The sequence below is a fragment of the Drosophila innubila genome (assembly GCF_004354385.1).
Source record: "Drosophila innubila isolate TH190305 chromosome 3L unlocalized genomic scaffold, UK_Dinn_1.0 0_D_3L, whole genome shotgun sequence".
NCBI classification, from domain to species: domain Eukaryota; kingdom Metazoa; phylum Arthropoda; class Insecta; order Diptera; family Drosophilidae; genus Drosophila; species Drosophila innubila.
This window is the reverse complement of record NW_022995376.1, coordinates 4,394,622-4,414,186: the sequence shown is the minus strand read 5'-3', so window position 1 is coordinate 4,414,186 and position 19,565 is coordinate 4,394,622. Positions and strand designations below refer to the sequence as shown.

General features: G+C 32.2%; 3 protein-coding genes across 4 annotated transcripts in view; 2 read left to right on the top strand and 1 right to left on the bottom strand.

The window, feature by feature from the left end:
* The window catches only part of LOC117789178, a 1,719-nt gene extending 1,002 nt beyond the window's left edge, over nt 1-717 (top strand). The window contains exon 2 of the mRNA XM_034628259.1: nt 11-717. Within this exon, the coding sequence (XP_034484150.1) occupies nt 11-229 (219 nt within the window). The 3' untranslated portion in view covers nt 230-717. The remainder of the gene's footprint in view (nt 1-10) is intronic.
* Nucleotides 1-10,824, top strand: part of LOC117789180 — a 22,964-nt gene extending 12,140 nt beyond the window's left edge. The window contains exon 4 of the mRNA XM_034628261.1: nt 10,801-10,824. The gene's annotated coding sequence lies outside the window, so the exon portion shown is untranslated. The remainder of the gene's footprint in view (nt 1-10,800) is intronic.
* The window catches only part of LOC117789181, a 21,281-nt gene extending 1,716 nt beyond the window's left edge, over nt 1-19,565 (bottom strand). Inside the window, exons 1-5 of one of the 2 annotated variants that reach the window (XM_034628264.1) lie at nt 19,321-19,565; nt 4,152-4,324; nt 2,839-3,279; nt 1,738-1,992; nt 1,472-1,677 (exon numbers count right to left, since the gene is read on the bottom strand). In XM_034628264.1, the coding sequence (XP_034484155.1) occupies nt 1,472-1,677; nt 1,738-1,992; nt 2,839-3,279; nt 4,152-4,174 (925 nt within the window). In that variant the 5' untranslated portion in view covers nt 4,175-4,324; nt 19,321-19,565. Of the gene's footprint in view, nt 1-626; nt 1,678-1,737; nt 1,993-2,838; nt 3,280-4,151; nt 4,325-19,320 lie in introns of those variants that run through there. The other variant, XM_034628262.1, reaches the window with a different exon arrangement.

Genomic DNA, 19,565 nt, shown 5'->3' with positions numbered 1-19,565 from the left:
ACACCTGCAGATGCTGATCAACCTGCTCCACGCTGTGAGACTCAACAATTTACCCTTCTATTTGGCGCCGGATCACAACAATCTTGATAGCCTCAGTGCCGAATGCCGTCGGGAATATGTGCGCATTTTAAACAAAAATGTAGATAAATTGATAAGACGTCGTAATGCCAATTATTTGACCAAAGATGATATATATAATATTTTTGGCGTCAAAGTTGATAATTTATAAATTAATCGCCATTAATATATTTGAATTAAACGTGATTTTTTTGTTATATTTTTGAAGTTTTGTCGAGTACTACAAAGGAAGTTATCCTCTTTCTCATTGTATTTTTAAAATACTTATCACATTTCTGTTGACAACGTCGAGAGCTACAAAAGTTTTTTGTCATTATTATTAAGAGAGAAATTTGCATTTGTGTTACATCATTAAATTTTATTACTTGAATATGATTTATTATTAAGTTTGTTGTTTATTATAATTATTGCTTTGCACATGTGTTATAAAGCATTCAAGTTAGAATTTAGGCAAAAACGTTCGCTGATTAACCAAAAACTTTCTCTCAAATATGGCAGCATTCCAATACTCTTTATGTATTCCTTTAAACTCTATACTCCCCCCACTCTCTCCCTCACTCTTTCACACACTGTCTCTTTCTATCTGTCTTAATTAATTGATTAAAAGAACATACAAACTAGCAAGCAACTTGCAGCAGGTACGTTGAGGCCTTGTTAATAAACCGTTTAAAACTATTGCCTAGACATTAAAATAGACATGATTATAAACGAGGGTTGCCTGATAAATAATTGTCAACTGTAGCAAACGAAAATTAAATTTCTATTCATTAAATTTAGAACTTGCTGAATTAAGGTAACTCATCAAATAGCCCTCGTTAAGGTAATTGGTTACAAACGAGGGTTGGCTGTTAAGTAATTAACACTAGTAAGTACTCTAATCATCAGATTTTCAATTAAAAATCATAGATATGTTTAATAATATCGATGTGTTCAGTTTACTTATCAATCAGCCCTCGAAAAGGAAATTTATTATAAACAAGGGTTGCTTGATAAGAAACTGATCCTAATCATAATTCTGATCAGCTTTCTAATTAAAAATGTAATATATTTTGAAATGTTGATGTTCTAGGGTTGTAGTTTACTTATCAAGCAGCCCTTAAAATCAAGTATTACCTGATAAGTAAGTGATACAAGTGTAATTTTTAGAAATCAGTTTTACGATCATTCATTATGATAAAAAAAAGATAATTTTATAGCCCACTGATCGTGCTCAGTTTAGGTAACTTATCAAGCGACCCTCGTTAAGGTAATTGATTAACTTGTTTGCCATTTGTGTGTGTGTGTGTGTCTGTGTCTTGCATTGATTTTGGATACACTCTCTATCAATATCAATTTCAGTAGCGTTGACTCTCGCGATCGGAGTATTTTCCACTCAGTTTGCTGACCGAATAACGATCGGAATAGGCATCGTATTTATCCGCCTTATAGTTGATCTCCTGGGGCGTATAGCCGATGTTCTTTTGCCAGTGTCGCGTCCAGTAGAGATCCTCATTGCGTACCTGCGAAGGTGTCTTCACATCCCGACAAACATACACACAGTACACCATGCAACCGATCAGCGTGAGGAAGCCAAAGATCAAGAAGATAATGCCCAATACCCTGTAAAAAATATAGTCGTAATATAGTCATAGATTTATGATGAACTGCTTTGAGACTTACCACACATAGACCGGCTCATAGAACTGCACCACAATGACAAATCCTAGGGTTACCAGGATGAGTCCCAGATTAAGTAGCAACATCAGACAACAGACGCCCTTGACATTTGGACAGAAGGGATTCGGCGCGGACATGGTCTCGATCTTGGCGCCACGCCTTGTTGTGGAACGCCCACTGCGACCCGTCTTGGCGGTACTTGCCACCGAGTAGACGCTGCGTGGTGCACCGCGAGAAACTGGACGATGACTGTAGCGACTGTAAATAAGATTGAGATGATGAGCATTAATTTTTAAAAAATTTAAAAGAATTCGAAAAATAATTCTCAGAATTTTATAATTTTCAAAAAAAAATTAGTACAACAAAACTAGAAAGCATTTTATTTGCAAATAAATGTGAGGAAACCAAAATTAGGAATAATGTTACAAGGAAATTAAAAATAAAAAAAAATAAATTTTAACGAAACGACAAAATTAAAAGTGAAATTTTAAAATTCTAACGATTTTAATTGAAATATTTTTGATTTCGATTTTAACACATTTTCTAATATTATGGTAATGTTTCAGAAATGCTTTTAAAAAAAGCTTCAAAAAAGATGGAAATAAATATGAGCAAAACGAAATTTGGAAAATTGTTACAAGAAAAATTTTAAATAAAGAAAAACAAATTTCAATATAGCGACAAAATCGAAAATATTTTATTAAAATACTAACGATTTTATTAAAAATATTTATGATTTCGATTTTATTTGATTTTACCACATTTTTTAATATTATGTTAAGGTTTCAGAAATACTCTTAAAAAAAGTTTCAATAAAGGTGGCATTTTATATATCTTTTTATTAGCATAAGGAAGCGTCTTTATTTAAATATGCTGTCCTATTTGTTTAAAAATCCAATATTATTATATATCTTTTCTAATATTTGTAAAGCAGACTTTTTCTTAATTTTTGAACTAGGAATTTTTTTTAAAAGTTTAATATTGTAAGCTAAGCTATCTATTTCCCATTAATATATCTTATATAAATATTTTTTTTAATTTTTCCTTGATTTATAAAAGTATTCAGAGTTCGTATTAGGTTTTTAGATTTAATTTTGGACTTGCCTGATCTCTGAGGGCGCCTTGTAGGCAGCGCTGGTCACATATATATCGCTGCCCGCATCTCCAGCCTGATCGTAACTCAAGGCGGAGGGGGCGCGAGGGGGTTGACGTGTGGGCGGTGGTCCGCTCAGGGAACGTGGTCCTCCATTGTCCGGGGTACTGGAGAGACCCATCTGACTGTGGCTATAACTATGCTGCAGGTGCTGTTGTTGTTGTTGTTGTTGTTGCTGTTGTCCATTCCCGGCACGTGACTTCCGGGATGAATTATAATGGCCCTGGGACTGCGATTGCGGTGAGATTCGCTCATGCGCCAGCGTATACTCCGAGTGTCCACGATGCGAATGCGATTCCTCGCCATCCGTGGAGTAGCCGCGATTCGAGTGCACATACGGCGGATCCGGCGTAAGGCGTCCGTGTGTGGCCACATAATGGCCGCCCTTCAATCTGAAAGAATTAGGGAAGCATATGAAAGAGGAATCTTTAAGCTCTCCCACAATAATCTCTTTAAATTAAAATTTCCTATAATAATACCTCCATAATAATGAATAGAAATCCCCATAAAATTACCCTTATGTAAATAATTTCATCCACTGTTCAAGAACAGAAACAAAACCCCATATCCTTTTATCCCATCTAAGAGAACTAGTCTCCCTTTGTAGATATTTTGCTGAAATTTGGTACAGTTGTGTCTAGCTATAACTAGTTTTAATTAAGTATGGTAGCTAATCTGTAAAATGATTAGGAACACTAAAAAATCTTATAAGATATAATATAATATGATATAATTTCCTATAATAACACAGATTTACTACAGAATGGTGAACGTTATCACTGAATAAAATGCTTATATCATTACCTATATGTAAATATCCTCATCTACTGATGAAGAACATAAATTAAGCCCCATATCCTATCATCCCATCTAAGAGGACTAGTCTCCCTTTGTAGATATTTGGCTGAAGTTTGGTACAGTTGTGTCTAGTTATAACTAATTGTAATTTAGCATAGTAGCTAATCTGTACAATGATTGTGAACGCTAAGAAATCATATAAAATGCTAATTTTTAATCTCTTAAACCTTTCTAAAATCCTTTAGTTATATTCTTATCATAATAGCTTTATAAAAATATTAATTTATAAAAAAATAATGAATTACAATCCTATAATAATATTTTTGAAAATATCCCCACTGTTACATAAATTTCTAATACATATGAAGAGTGTTTAAAATACGTCTAAAACCAAAAAATTCTACTTTATTTACTATACCTTTGTTTATTTAATAATTTATTTATGTTTGGTATTTTGTTTTCTTACTTTTTGACGCGTCGTTCATGCATTTTGTTGGATCTGTTGCTTTAACTGAATGTTTTGGTTTCCTTTTTGTCTTCTTCTTCGTCTATATGTGTTTGGGGTGACTTCTCTGAGTTTTGGTTGTCTATATGTGGACCGATGTTGTCACTAGAAAGTCCCACTAGTGTTGCGGCTGCCTGTGAATACAATAAAACATGAAAATGTTTCAGATTTGTTGCAATTAACTTGCCACTGACTCGCGTGTGTGAAATTATTAGTTAGTTTTCAACTTTTAATTAGTGTGCAAAAGTTATGATTGCATTTATGTATGTTTTCATGCGTCCATGTGTGAATGTGTGTGTGTGTGTGGATTTTGCTAATACTAAACTATAGTTAAGCAACTATATGATGAGCTTGCAATTTCGCTTGTAGATCTGTTAACTTGCTTAGCACTTTAGAGTTCTAGAATCTGCAGAAATAAATCGTTTTTAAACACTTCGAAAGTACTGAAGTTTCGTATTTTATTTTTACTCGGGAGGAAATTCATTAAGATTGTTTTAAGAGGGTATATTCTTTTGTAGAAATGAGTTCAGCTAAGTCTTTAAAGCATGAATATTTATTTTTTGGAAATAAATAATTCTTCAACACTTCAAAAACACTTGAAGTTTTAAATATTTTTTTTTAAATAAGATTAAATAAATAGGCCCTTTTCTGTAATTAAGTGTAAGTGATTTTAGAAGCAAACTCTGATTTTAGAAAGTATATAAAATTGAATATTTAAAAATAAAGGCATATTAAACACTTAAAAAAAAACACTTGAAGTTTCGAATATCTTTTTATGATACTAGGCTTAAATTTTTAATTAAATTATCCCAGTCGAGCAGTATTCACACTCAATGTTTATTTTAAGAATTCGACAGCTAAGCAGTTGAATGTAAAGTGAAGTCATCACTTCTCCTTCTCTTCCTCTTCCTCTTCTACATCATCATCTTAAATACAGCTAATGGGCGTGGTCTGTCCCCAGCCAAGTACTGTAAACAAATGAACATAAATAAACATGAGGAGAGGCGATCGAGCTAATAACTTTACCACTTGATAAGGCCAAGAACCACGCCTCAATTCTCAATTCTCAATTCTTCGCGTAAATGTCAGCTTTATTTTATTTATATAACTTCGAGTTGAGTTTTTATTATTATTTTTATGATTGTTGGAGTGCTGAGTGTGGAATTGGATTAACAGTTCGTTGCACCATGAACCAACCAGCAAGATCCTGACGTGCCACATTTGGTTGCACGTTGCATGCCGCACCCACTCGAATATCATTCAAGTTCATGGCATGCAAATTGAAGTTGCAGTTGCAATTTGTCACTTGGTCACGTAGCGTTAGCTTTACCGTTACCAGTACCTTTATCCTTACCCTATGGCCTTGTCGACCCTCAAGTCGAGCTGACAATGACACACTCCACATTCACAATTGCCATGACTTCCCTTATTCCCCTCTTTCCGCTTCCCTTTTCCATATAGCCACAGTTTCCCTTTACTTGCAACGCAATAAACTTAAACTGTTTCCAAGAACTTTATAACTGGCTGATACTCTGAGTTATACTCGATTCTGAGACACCCTAACAAGAGTATCACTATAGAATGCACTTGAAAAATAAAATTTTGTATAAAATTCTAAAATTAATATATTAACTTTATAAAAGGCAAAGTAATAAAATTTTATTAATTTATTTAATGTCTAAAAGTCGACAATAAAATATTATATAAAATTAAATTATATATTATTAAATATGCAAAATATATTAAAATTAAAAAACAAACTTTATATTATTTAAAAACTAAAATTTTGTATAAAATTCTAAAATTATAATAATTGAATTTATTTAATGTCAAAAAGTCGACAAAATCAAATTACAATTAAAATTTTATAATTATAAATATTATTTATTTTAATCTCATTTAAAAATCTATAATGCTTATATATTAGAAATTTTAATTTAAAATATGTAAATAATAATTAAAAGTATAAAATTGAAATTAAAAACTTGAAAAATATTTCTGAAATAAATTTTGTGTTTATTCTGCAATTGTTTCGAAATTTGCAATTAAATATGATCAGAAAAATACCATATTAATATTTGATTGGTTAAAAAAATATACATAATTATCTTTTTTTATGCATCTTGAGATTGTTATGATATTATCAGAATAATTAATAGCTATGCAAAATAACGTTTATATCAATATTAAAGGTCATTAGTGCTGCAAAAAATATTCAAATTTCTTATCAGTTTGTTTTGAATAAAATAGATAACAAGCTGATATGTAAATTTGCATATTTTTTGGACCACTGTGACCTTCAATATTAAAATAAACATTTACCTTCCACTTTACCTGTACTCCCCAAATTATTCATAAATTTTTTAATAAATACAGGGTATAAAGAAACCACACAATTGCATATATGTATGCTGTTGTGAAAATAATTTTTAATGAATGTTATTATCGGCTGACGGGTGTTGTTGTTGATAAGAAATTGAGTTATTGTCTCGATTAGGCCAATTAAAGGGTGTCGTTGGCCAAAGCTGCCGCCTGTTTGTCTATGCAGGGATTGCAGCATGGAATCGGGTCTAAAACTGGAACTGACACTGAAACTAAAACTGGTCTGCCCAGCCCACTTATTATTATTTTAACTTGAAGTCCTTTTCCTATTTGCCTGGCGGTAAATCGAGATACAATTGTCAGTTGGGAACTGAACTGAGCTGAACTGAACTGAACTGGACCTGAAGACCAAGTAAATGTTTCAAGTTCGTTGCGTTGATTTTAGCGCCTAGGGAGAAGCTCACACACATACACACATATACCCATCAGACACACATACCTGACACACACATAGCTACACTGATAAAATACAAAAAATTCATATATAAAAAATTGTTTTTCAAGAAGACATTATTTTTTTACAAGGAATTTTAGGTTTTTGAAGTATATTTTTAGACAAAAATTCTTGAAACAATAAGTTTATTTTATGGATTTTATTCTAATAAGTTCTTTGACAACTGAAAATTGTAAAAAATAGAGCAAACTTTCTATAAATTATTTGCATTGTATTGTTTTGTATCGTTCTCTTAAATTGTTTTTTTTCTGTTAAAAAAAAAATATTAAATTAATATAATAACAGATAAATCTATGGTTATAGAAAATCTTTTCTGTATTCAATTCATTGAAAAAAACATATATGTTTTGAATTAAAATATTAAAAATATTAATTATTATTAAAATATTATTAACAATATTAATTAATATTTTTTAATTTTAAAAATGTAAGCCTGGCAAGATTTAATTCAAAACATATATGTTATATTCATTGAATTGAATAAAGAAAAGATTTTCTATAACCATACATTTTTCTATTATTATATTTTAGTTTATTTATTTAGTGGCACTTAGAACAGTTGACATAAGTTAAATTAAAATAGTAGAAATATCTTTAAAATTAAAATTAAAACAGAAATGATAAAAAATAAAACAAATTAAAAATGGAAAAGAATAAAAAAAGAATAAAATAATTATAAGTAATATGCTTATTTTTATACAAAAATTTAAATTTAAATCCTAATTTTTAATAAAATGTAAAAATGTTAAATAAAAAATAAAATAAATAAAATTTATACTTTTTAATATCATTTTTATTCAACATTTTTGTTATACTGATTTTAGAAATGTCTCCTTTTTTTTATCAGTGTAGTCAGACTGATGGGCGAGGGACATTTATGGTGTGGGCGTTGCCTTTCATTGTCAAATGAAAAATCGAATTGAGGGCCCTTTTTTGCAGGCGTGTGTGGTCGTCACTGGGAACTCGAAACTACCGACTCTTCCCGACACTCTCCCCGACCCTCTTTCGAGTCTCCAGCTCCGACTCCATGTCCAATTCTATCACTTGGCGGGCATCAAAAGCCTTTTTGCAACTCCCAATGCGTTGATTTGCCTCTCCCTCACACTCTTCCTCTCTATCTCCCTCTCGCTCTGCACACTTCGATTTGTTTATGCGGTTTTGGGGTTTGGTTTGGTTTTATTCGGTTTGTTGTGTTAGGTTTACATTTGCCTTGGAGCCGGCAGCACTTTTCTTTATGTTTTCCCTTCTGTCCCCTCTCTTCTCATCTTCGTTGGCAGTGTAAATATATAAATGGAATGCCATTAAAATGTTTTTGCTCTCATATTTACCTTGGCCGCTGTATAGGGCATAAAGCATAAAGCCTTGGCATGTGTTATAACCTTTAACGCTGCATAAACAGCATAAATAAGCCGTAAAGCATTCGGAATCGGTGCAAGGAATGGAATTTATGCTTTCCCAGCTGTCCAGGTAGCGATGAGCACCTCGTAAAGCTGTTACATGGGTTTCCCATTTTCCTACCTCTCCTCCCACTCCACTTTACTCCATATCTTTCCATATTTGCAAGATTTCACAACTTTCGCTCTTGAAACGGCACCTGAGCTTCCGGCCGTGGCCAACAATGGGTTAAAGCCAACAACGGAAGTCGTTACGAAAAACCAACTCAACCCAACACCAAAACTCCAAATGGAAACAATATAAAAACAAAAAAAAAAAACACAACGAGAAGTTAATTTGTAGCAATTTGCATTATGGCCAAGTGGGAAAAAAGCCAAGTTAACAATTAAAGTGATACCAGCAACAACAACAACAATGACTTGGCCACAAAAATGCATTCCATAGTCCAGTTTTGTGGTCAAGTGTCATAAAGGTTGACTGAAGACATGGAAGACTCTGTTTTTTTTTTGTTTTGTTTGTTTCATTGCCACAACGTTTTGGGGCGCGGTTTAGAAAGTTAAGAAAGCCCCTCCCCTTCCTTGGTTTGTTCCTTCTGCCAGTCTGCTGTGGTGCCACAATTTATGGGCGGCCCAGTTAACCCACATAAACTGGTGCAAGGCATTCACTCTGGGAGTGCAACTTGCAACTTGCAACTCACAACTTGCAGTGCCTTTCACATGCCAACGAAACGAGCCAACAACATAGCAACAATACTTGGCCAAATGCAGTTGCCAATATTGACCCAAAAAAAGTCCAAAAACAAACAAAATAATCATTGATGGCAGCCCGATTAATCTTTGCATAACTCAGCAGTAAACTGACCACAAAACTGGCAACAAATTCAATTTGATTACACTTCATTCAATACTTTTCTATTCGATTTTGTCTAGAAAACGCATGGAAATGAAACACTTGTTGACTCGATAACAAGTTTATTGCGGTTTTAAAGGTTTTTACAGTGTTATTAATGCTTTTTTATACAAATATTCAAATACTTGCTTGAGGAACGCATGGAAATGAAACACTTTAAGCGTAAAATGTCTTTCTTTTGTTTATATGAAATGAAAGTGTTAAATTTATTGCATTTATTAAGCTAAAAATTATATTAAGTCATATGGAACGAATGGAATGGAACACTTGTTGTGTATAAATTGCCATCCTCTTGCTTGCAATTGACCTCAGTGTTGATTAGAGCATTTTCTTAAGCCTAAATGTTAAATGTGGTCTTAGGGAACGCTTGGATTCGAACAATTATTTTAAATTCAAATTAAGAATAAAAAATGTTGATGTATTTCATTTTTTTAAATTTCAATATTTCTGGAATGTTTGGAAACGGAAGTGCGCAAACAGTAGTCTTGTTGTTTAGTAGTGTTGTTTTAGTAAGCGATTGGAAATGAAACACTTTAATTAAAGCAAGAATTTTAAAGTTTTCAAAAATCTGGAACGATTGGAATCCAAACAGAAACAGCCTTATGAACATTTTCATTCATAATTAATGTAGATCTTGATTTATATCAAAAGTATACCTTAGAAAATACTTTCAACATTAAAAAAACTTGAAACTTTGTGAAACAAATGGAACTGAAACAACACAATGTATAAATAACAAGGTTTTTCTAAGTTACATTTTAATCGCTTTGAAAATCTATTAAATTTTTAACGAGTTGTCGCTTTGGAATTTCCAAACGATTTCACTTCCGCACATTTCAAATGGAATCACATTTCGGAACAGTTTAGTGTCTAAATTCTCGAGTCTAGACAATAAATTTTCATTAGAGAATTGCTGAAACGAGTCGGAATGCAACAGTTTATGTCGCTGGCAACATGTTTTCAATAATCAGCATAACATTTGATGGCAACATTTAACGATTGCTGCGACTACGACTTCAACTTGGGCTACTCAAGTGGCTTCAACGCCACTTGGGAGCCCCCCGATTAAAGACTCGGTCTGGAATCTGGGAACTGGAAACTGGGAAGACGTTAAGTAGCTGACTGTGCGCTAATCGCTTTTAATTGCTAAATTACGCGCTGCATGGGCAGCTTTACATTGTCCAGCTTCGTAATACGAATATCCAAAGAGTTTTCTTTTTTTTTTCTTCTATTTTTGTTGGGGACATGAACGCGGTTGTTAATGCGTCCCATCTCTCTCTCTCTCTCTACTCTTGGCCTGGTCTACTCTGGACTGTGCCAGGGATTTCTCTGGATTGGCATGGCCAACACTAATGCGTGTAATTAGCCGCAAAAAAGCGGCAAGACCACTTAACTGATTTATTAAAACGTTTTTCCATTAAATTTTTAACCCTGCTGGCTATTAAAAACACTCACACAACCCCAACACACACACACACACACACACACTCACAAACACAAGTCTTGCAAACATATTGGGCCAAAGAGGCCGCAACTTTGAAAAATGAGCAGCGTTTAAAATTGTTCTGTGCGCTGCACAGTGGCATGAAGTCGCAAATTAGGTAGAATTTAAAATAAATACTTTATGAAAAATATATATTTTATTAATCTAAAATTTAGATATTAAATAGTTGCATAATACTTTTAGTAATGTGTATTAATTTAATACTATTAAATTCTATATTTCATATTATTTCTTATATTATAAAATGAAATCAATAAATAAATTTGTTATTAAAAAAATTTCGTAAATAAATTTGTTTTTAAAAAATTTTGTAGATTAGCCAATGAAGATGGGAAAAAACACTTAAAAACATTTATCAATATAAAATCCATTTGTAAATCTAGTATTTGTGTTTCGGCTGTAATTAGCTTGCTTTTATAGATAAATTCTCGGAAAAAATAAAATAATTATCGAGCCTTTAGTTATTTCGTTTAGTTCTAATCTCAATTATTAATTCGTCTAAAAACTTAAAAGATTATGTAAATTTTTCTCTGATCTTAATTTTATGTTTTTTTTTTATTATTAAAATATAAAAATTTCTTGTCTGTGCATTTTAAAAAAAATTAAAATGTCTTAATAATGGAAAACAAATTTTATATGAGTTATTTTTGAGTTAATATCAGTGTTTTTCTTTACAATACATTTGTTGAGCGCCACTTTTCTTAGTATTTTCAACCACTGTGCATAGCTTTTCGCTGTTTGCCAACTGCTGTCGTCCCAGTGTCTTGACAATTTCTTGCGAAGCTTCCAAGCAACATTTAAATAGCACGGTCAGCTGGCAAAATATTTTGACAACAACCACAACCACAACAACAACAAGCACACAACCTACAGCAACAACTACAACTAAAACAACAGCAACAACTACAACAGTATGGCACTTTCTAGCCATAAACGCTTGCTCACGTCGTTGTTGCGGCTAATCTTTTTGGGCTAAAACGAAGCAACAAAAATACAACAACAAACAACAACAACAAGTTGGTTAACGGTAACAGCTTCAGAAATTAATAAGCGCCAAGTGCGCCCAAAGGCTACAAAGGGCGATGAAAGTGCGATATATTATTATATATATAAAAATATTTGTGTGTATTTGCTTTATTAATTTCTAGCATTTTTTCTTTATGATTGTAAGCCATTAAAATCAGTGCTTGGCCAAAAAGAATTGGCCAAGTCAAAAGGTCTGTCTACAATTGCTTTTTGTTGTGCTTGTTTTTGCAGTTGTTGTTGTTGTTGTTGTTATTATTGTGGGTAAACAATATTAAATCTCAACACTCGTGCGGAGAAAGTTGGCTTTATGGCCAAAAGCCCCCTTCCTCTTTCCTTCCCCTCTCCCTTTGCCCACTTCCACCCCCAATTTCGTTTCCCTTTTGCCTTGATCTTTTTTTTTGTTTTGTTTTCAATTTCTTTCTTTGCGGTTTTTTATTTTTTTTTTGGCAAACTCACTCAACATTTTTGGCGTATTTTATTTCGATTTGGCCAGGTTCTATGCGTACTTGCAACTTCTGTGGCAACTCGCAAATGAAGCCGTTGACAGCTGCCACAGATGGAGTCTCGAATTGTAGATACTACTTGTAGATACATATGTATCTATAAACAAATACAGATACAGATGTGAGGTTAAAGGGAAAACTGCGTCACGTTTGCTACATTAATTTCAATCAGTCTGCGCTTTTTTTGGTCCAAAAAGTGTAAGCCTTTTGGTTAACAGAAAACAACAAGAAGCAGTCGAAGAAAAACATCAAAGACTGCCCCCATCGAGTAAGCCCCATTTTTGGCTTGCTTTTTTTAAGACCCTCGACTTTGACTAGGCCAAACAATTGACCAAAGAGATGGCATTAACTGCGGCACAGCAGGAGCAATAGACCCTAAAAGTAAGTGCACACGAATCGAGTGTTAACGACTGGTAAATACTCTGTAACTTAATAAATTTAACATAATAACATAATAAATATTTTTATGAATGTGTACAAACTAAAAATATCCATACATTATGACACCAAAAATATTAGTTTTTCTCTTATTTTAAGAATCTAAATAACATTAAAATTAATAAGTAAAAAATTGAAAATTCATTATAGTAAATGTAAATAGTAAATGTGAAACAGTCTATTTTCTATCCATCTTGAAAATATGTAAACAGATTATTTTAAAAATTATCCGTTGAATAAAAAAAAAGCGCAAAATTTCATCTTCGAATCTAGAAATATTCCAGCTTTTAATTTAAATCGTCGAATAAAGAATAGAATTAAATAACACTCTTTAAATATGTAAATATGAAAATATGTAAATAGATTAATTTAAAAATCACACGTTAAAAAATTAATAAAGAGTATTAAATTTTTTTCTATCCTTCTATAAATATTACAGCTATATATTTAAATCGTAGAGTAAAATATAGAATTAAAATAATACTCTATGCAGCTTGTAACTATGTATTTACATGAATAATTGCCTGTTTAGAAATACAGATATCTATTATAATACACTCGTATAATTATATATACTCGTATTCCTCTGAGTTGACATAAATTACACTTGAATTACAATTTGCATTATGAAGCAGAATGCGCTGTGTTGTCGCATTATGTTGCGCCTTGGGGCAGAAAGAACTGATAGAGATGGAGATAAAGATACAGATAGAGAAAGATATAGAGATCTTCCCAAGTGTTTCACTTAGCCGCACAAACACCAAACTGTAACTGTAACTGGCGGCGGCAAACGGTTCTAAGTACTACCCCCCCTCCTCTCACACCACCCAGCAGAAACCCAACTTAATTCCCCACCTCTACCAAAAACTATGAGTGTGTTGCACGGTCTAAATGGCAACCAACCGGCGGCAACAGTCAAAACAATGCGGCAAGAACGTAAACCTGTTCGCCAGTCGAAGCATCGGCATAAATTAATGCCCACTTTTAAGCCAAAGGGGGAGGCTGAAGAGAGAGACAGAGAGAGGGGAGTGAGAGGAAGAGAGACGAGGCAACGACTGCACCGTTATAACTTTTGTTTTTCGGCTGTGAGTAAATCTGCAATGAGCAAGTGGTTTAAGCCACAATAACAGCCAGAAGAACAACAACAAGTAAGAGAACTTAAATAGAGTATGCATGACTACAAGCTACTCTGCAACTTGTCTTGCAGTTTTTCTTCTTATAATATTTAAATACATTTCTGTACAAAAATAATTAATTAATCTCATTATTATCAGCTATGACCAGTCAACAATAAATATAATCTAAAATAAATAATAATATAAATTAAAATAATAATAATAAGAATAAAGATCATAAAATTGAGTTTTTATGTTAAACAAAATTATATAACCTAAAACTTTTCATTTTTAATTCTCTCTGAATAAAGACAATAAAATTTGAAATGGAAAATAATATTAAAAATTTAATACAATTTTAAGATGTAGATAAAAACTTAAATTTTAGGTAGCTTAGGAATAAAAGAAATTTTCATATACTCATATAGTCTTTAAATTAAGAGAATAAAATATAAAAATATTTGTTAATTAAGATTGGAGTATATATCATGCAGAAATCATTTATTCCTACTTGGAAACATTTAGTTCCTATTGTCTCAAAGATAAAAATGAAATCGACAGTTAAAAATTTTTTTAAAATATATTTTGTATACTTTATCAGATCAATAAAACATTTTAGTATATGCAACATAAAATTGGAAATAACTACAATACTCCCTTTTTGGCAATTTTCAATGGGTGCAGGGTAAGACAATTGTAGCATAAGTGTTTATGAGGCCGCCAAATGCACGCACACATGCATACATAAGTGTACATGTGTGTGTTAGAGTGTGTGCTTGTGTGTATTTACCTATTAGATATATGCGGTTATATTAGGGTTTTAATTGAACGATGTCTGGAACTGTTGTGCGGTGTGTGTGTGTGTAGAAATTCGCTTTAATTGCACAATATAACGGCACATTGGCAATGCCAACTGGCCACATTTTCCAACACTGTGCACTTGACGCGCCAAAAACAACAACAACAGCAAAAAAAACCACATAATATCCATGCCGAGCCGTCTCACATATGCAAACTCATGCAGTGGTCCAAACATCCACATCCACGTCCACATGGCCAGCAACTTGGCCAATTCCAATTGCCAGATCCGCATGTTGCAAGTTGTGAGTCGCGGCCATTTCATGAGTTTCCCACGCTCGTTGGCTTCGGCATCGGCTTCGACTTCGGCTTTGGATTTGGATTTGAATTTGCAGCTGCTCAAGGAGAGAATGCTGCCCAGTTGGAAGCCGATACGATACGAGTATTCTAATCCGCCAGACATTTCCATTAATTAATAGTGCCAGCTTTTATTTTTTCCTGTGCTAAAAGCGTTCACAATAATCGCACAATTCTGGCATTCAATTTGATAACAACGACTGAACAGCATAAAAACAACGATAACTTGCAGAGTGTACAATCAAATGAAAGGTGCTGATCCTCTGATTCGAAAAAAGCATTTAATACACAAAATCGAAGCCCGTCGAAAAATTCAGATTTTCTAAGTGAATAAAATTTTAATGCAGAATTAATTTATAGGGCAAATAATGATCAAAATGATATTCCGAATGAAAATCGGTCAAGTTTTGGCAAAGTTATGACTGTTTGAAGTTTGAGATAAAGTGTCAAGGGGTATGTATGGAAAAAATTCACAGTGATGACCAAAAATGAAATTTTTTTAGTGTATAATATTTTGATGCAGAATTTATTTAGAGGCCAAGTAATGATCAGAATGGTATTCCTCATGAAAATCGGTAAAGTTTTGGCAAAGTTATGGCTGTTTGAAGTTTTAGAAAAAGTGTTAAGGGGTAAGTATGGAAAAAATGCACAGTGATGACCAAAAAATGAGATTTTTTAAGTTAGTAAAATTTTGATGCAGTATCAATAAATAGGCCAAATAATGATCAAAATGGTATTCCGCATTAAAATCTGTTAAGTTTTGGCAAAGTTATGACTGTTTGAAGTTTGAGATAAAGTGTCAAGGGGTAGGTATGGAAAAAATTTACAGTGATGACCAAAAAATGAAATTTTTTAAGTGAATAAAATTTTGATGCAGAATCAATTTATAGGCCAAATAATCATCAAAATAATATTCCGCATTAAAATCGGTCAAGTTTTTGCAAAGTTATGGCTGTTTGAAGTTTTAGAAAAGGTGAACAATTATATTGTAGTCTAGTTTAATTGTCAGTCAAGATGTCACAGAATAGCTAAAAGCATCACAAGGCCATCAAATTGGAATGTAATATTAATTCTTATTCTGCTCCTAACTTAAATAAATAAACATTATCGATGGCAAAAACAAATCTATATTAATAGTTGTGTGTTTGATTCCTTTGGCATTTGGAATGAGAAATGTAATTGGCATTCAATGACACCAGACATTAATTACGTGTTGAAATCATCATCTTTGCCAGTCTGTCCATCCGTCTGTCTGTCTGTCTGTCTGTCTCTTTTTCCAAGTTTCAGTTTCAGTCGAGGCATTTCAATTGCATTGACTGCAAATTATGGCCAAGTCAGAGCAGCTTCCAAATGTCAAATGAAAGTTACAACGTATCAGTTTTAAATGGTTTTAATAATTATGCAGTTGCGTGTGTGTGCGAGGTTCGTCAAAGAAGTTGTCAATATTAGAAATTGTATATATAAACTTTCAAGCTATGAAATATTGATTTTTTTTTCAAATCAGTTTTATTTTTAAATGTACTAAAAATGTATTTTTAGATTTGTAGTTCAAACAATTTTTTCCAATTTGATATTATTTGGAATTTCCAATCATTTTTGTAGAACTGCTCTTAATGGTGTGTGCGAGGTTTGCTCAAGTAGTTGTAACTATTAGAAATTGTCTATATATATACTATCAAGCTTTAAAATGTTAAATTTTATTTTTTTCTTATTAGTTTTAGTTTTTAATTTAACAAAAATGCATTTTTTAATTTGTAATTCAAACTATTTTTCTTAATTTGATTTTATTTTATTTATTATTAAATTACTTTTGTGGAACTGCTTTTAATTAATTTTAATTAAATAAATTAAAATATATCGATTGCATTAACGAAAGTCTTTTAAGTTTTTGATTTTATAATTTCAATTTAATTTTAATACACTTTAAAGTCAAGGCTAGCGATGACACTATACAGGTTTAACTATCTAATATAATGAGAAAACTTATCGAACAGAGATGTTAATTATTGGCCCTCGTTTATTTATATGGCTTTTCTTCAAAGAAACTTAAAACGAAGACGAAATGATTACACAAGTCGTTGTATTTATCGAATATACATAATTAAATACCACACATATATAGGTATTTTAAAATAGTGATTAGCATTGATTGATTTGTGCTTTTTGCTTGTCTAAGTATTTGCATAAAATTTCAACTGTTTAATGATCGTTTTACGTGTTTAATATATTAAAATGCGCATACGCAGCGTGGTACAAAACCAGTCCCAAATTGTAGTTATGCAACTTTCGCTTTAAATTGTCGCCGAAGATGAACGTGACCCCAGATACGAGTATATATACGACTACTGACATACTCTATACAATTGTAAGCGTGTAAACAGTTATGTCCAATGGCTTGACCCCAAAAACGAATAAAAGCAACAAATTTAAGTATTATCAAAACATTGTCATCAACTAAAAACACAAAAATAAAGAAAAAAAGACAAAATGTTTGCCGCTAGCGTTGGTTTTGAATTTCTAGTTTGCTGTTGCCACTACTTTTATTCGATTGTGTGCCACAGTGTGGCATGAAATGGCGTGCGCCAAGCAACGCTGCTTTTTTTATCATAAAAAGAGGAAAAAATAAAATAAAATAATAAAAACGTTGCCAGCGGTGTTGCGGCTTTAGCTTTGACTTTGCCTCACTTTGCCGCAGACTCCAAATATACAAATATCCAAAAATCCCAAAAGCCTGTTCTGTTATGCACAGTGGGCTGCACAGTGGAACGCTAAGAAATTGTGAGGTAACCATTACAAATACAGCAACAACCACAAAACCAACAACAACAACCACAATAACTATTACTGCTACTAAACTGAATCATCTCTTTAATGCGTCTATTGTCTTTTAGATTATGTATTAAATTATGATAATATCTCAAGCGACTTGAAAGATACATTTCGCTTGGACTGTATTATAAATAGATTAGCTAAGATGTAATCATATTATAATACCCTATACACTTAGATGGAAAAAGATATGATAGTTTAGTGCAAATAAATGAGACTTCATAAAAAATTGAGAGATTGTCAAAATAGATGATTTTATTTAGAATTTATTGTTTTGTTTCATTGTTTTGTTACTTTATAAATTTACTTTAATTACTTTAATATATAATATATATTTAATTTTATTCAATATCACTAAAAAATTAGATTAAAATATGCAACAAAAAAATTATTTTAAATTTTATGTGATTTATAACAAGATAAATTATATCAGAAATAAGATCCATAAAATTTGGAGTTATTTTATTACATTTTATATTATTTTAAATAAAAAACCAAGCCAGAAAACTGCCACATTTATTATTATGTGATTAATATCAATTTCAAATATGTATCATATAAATATAACAGCCTTTGATTAATAACAGCATTCATTAAAACTAGTTTGAATAGTTAGTTTGATTTTTTATATAAGTAGGAAGAGTGCAACATTTTTTTAAGTCAATTAATTTGACTTTACTTATTTGTCAGTCTAATGCAGGAAAACTGAAAACTGAATTGTTAGTTGGCGCTTTTTAAGGCGCAGCAGCAGTTGACAATTATCAATAGACAAATGGCTTGGACCAGCTGCCCAATTGGGCTCAAACAACATGTGCAATTGGCCAAAAGTCGACGTTGTTGTCGTTGTCATTGTGGTAGCCAAGTTAATGTTAATTTCCTGCACTTAAGTTGAGTTTGGGATGCGGATTGCATGAACAGCTGTTGGATTTCCGCTGCGCTGACAAATCTTAACCAAATGACATAAGCACTGAATGAGAAGCAGAAAATGAAACAGAAATGGAGACAAAAAAAAAATACAACCGAATCATGCTCATAAAAGGCAAAAAAAAGAGAAGCAAAAACTTGGAATCGACTTGGCCTTTTCACGGTCAACTGGCGAATCCATTGAGAATTCGCTTTTCGAGCCCACGCAATCAGATACATATGTATATATTCATATATATATATTTAAGCCAACAGTGCAGAGTTCAAGCTAGTTACGGAAATGACCTTAGTTATAGAGTGTGTTATTTAGCTTGTTATTTAGAGACAATTCTACGAGTAGTTTATATCATTGACACTTGCACTTAATCAAAAGTTTAAGTTTAAGCCAAATAAAATTGATGCCAATAAATGCGCTAAAATATATGCATGTGTGTGTGTGTGTTTATGTGTGTGTGTTTGTTTGTATTAACGATTGTGGGCTAAAAAACTGGCTTACCTTCTCTGCTCATTGTTGTACAGTCAAGTGATGTTGTTGTTGTTGTTCTGGTTGTTGTTGTTGTTATTGCTGCTATTGTTTTCGCCTTTATTTATTGTTAACGCTTTGCCAGCTACAACAACAGGTTGTTAGTATATCGTTGTTGTTGTTTTAGTTGTTGCACACATTTCATTACACTGTCAACTCACTCGACGGCTGTTGCACAAATAAACAAATACTATATGCACACTATATATCGATATGCA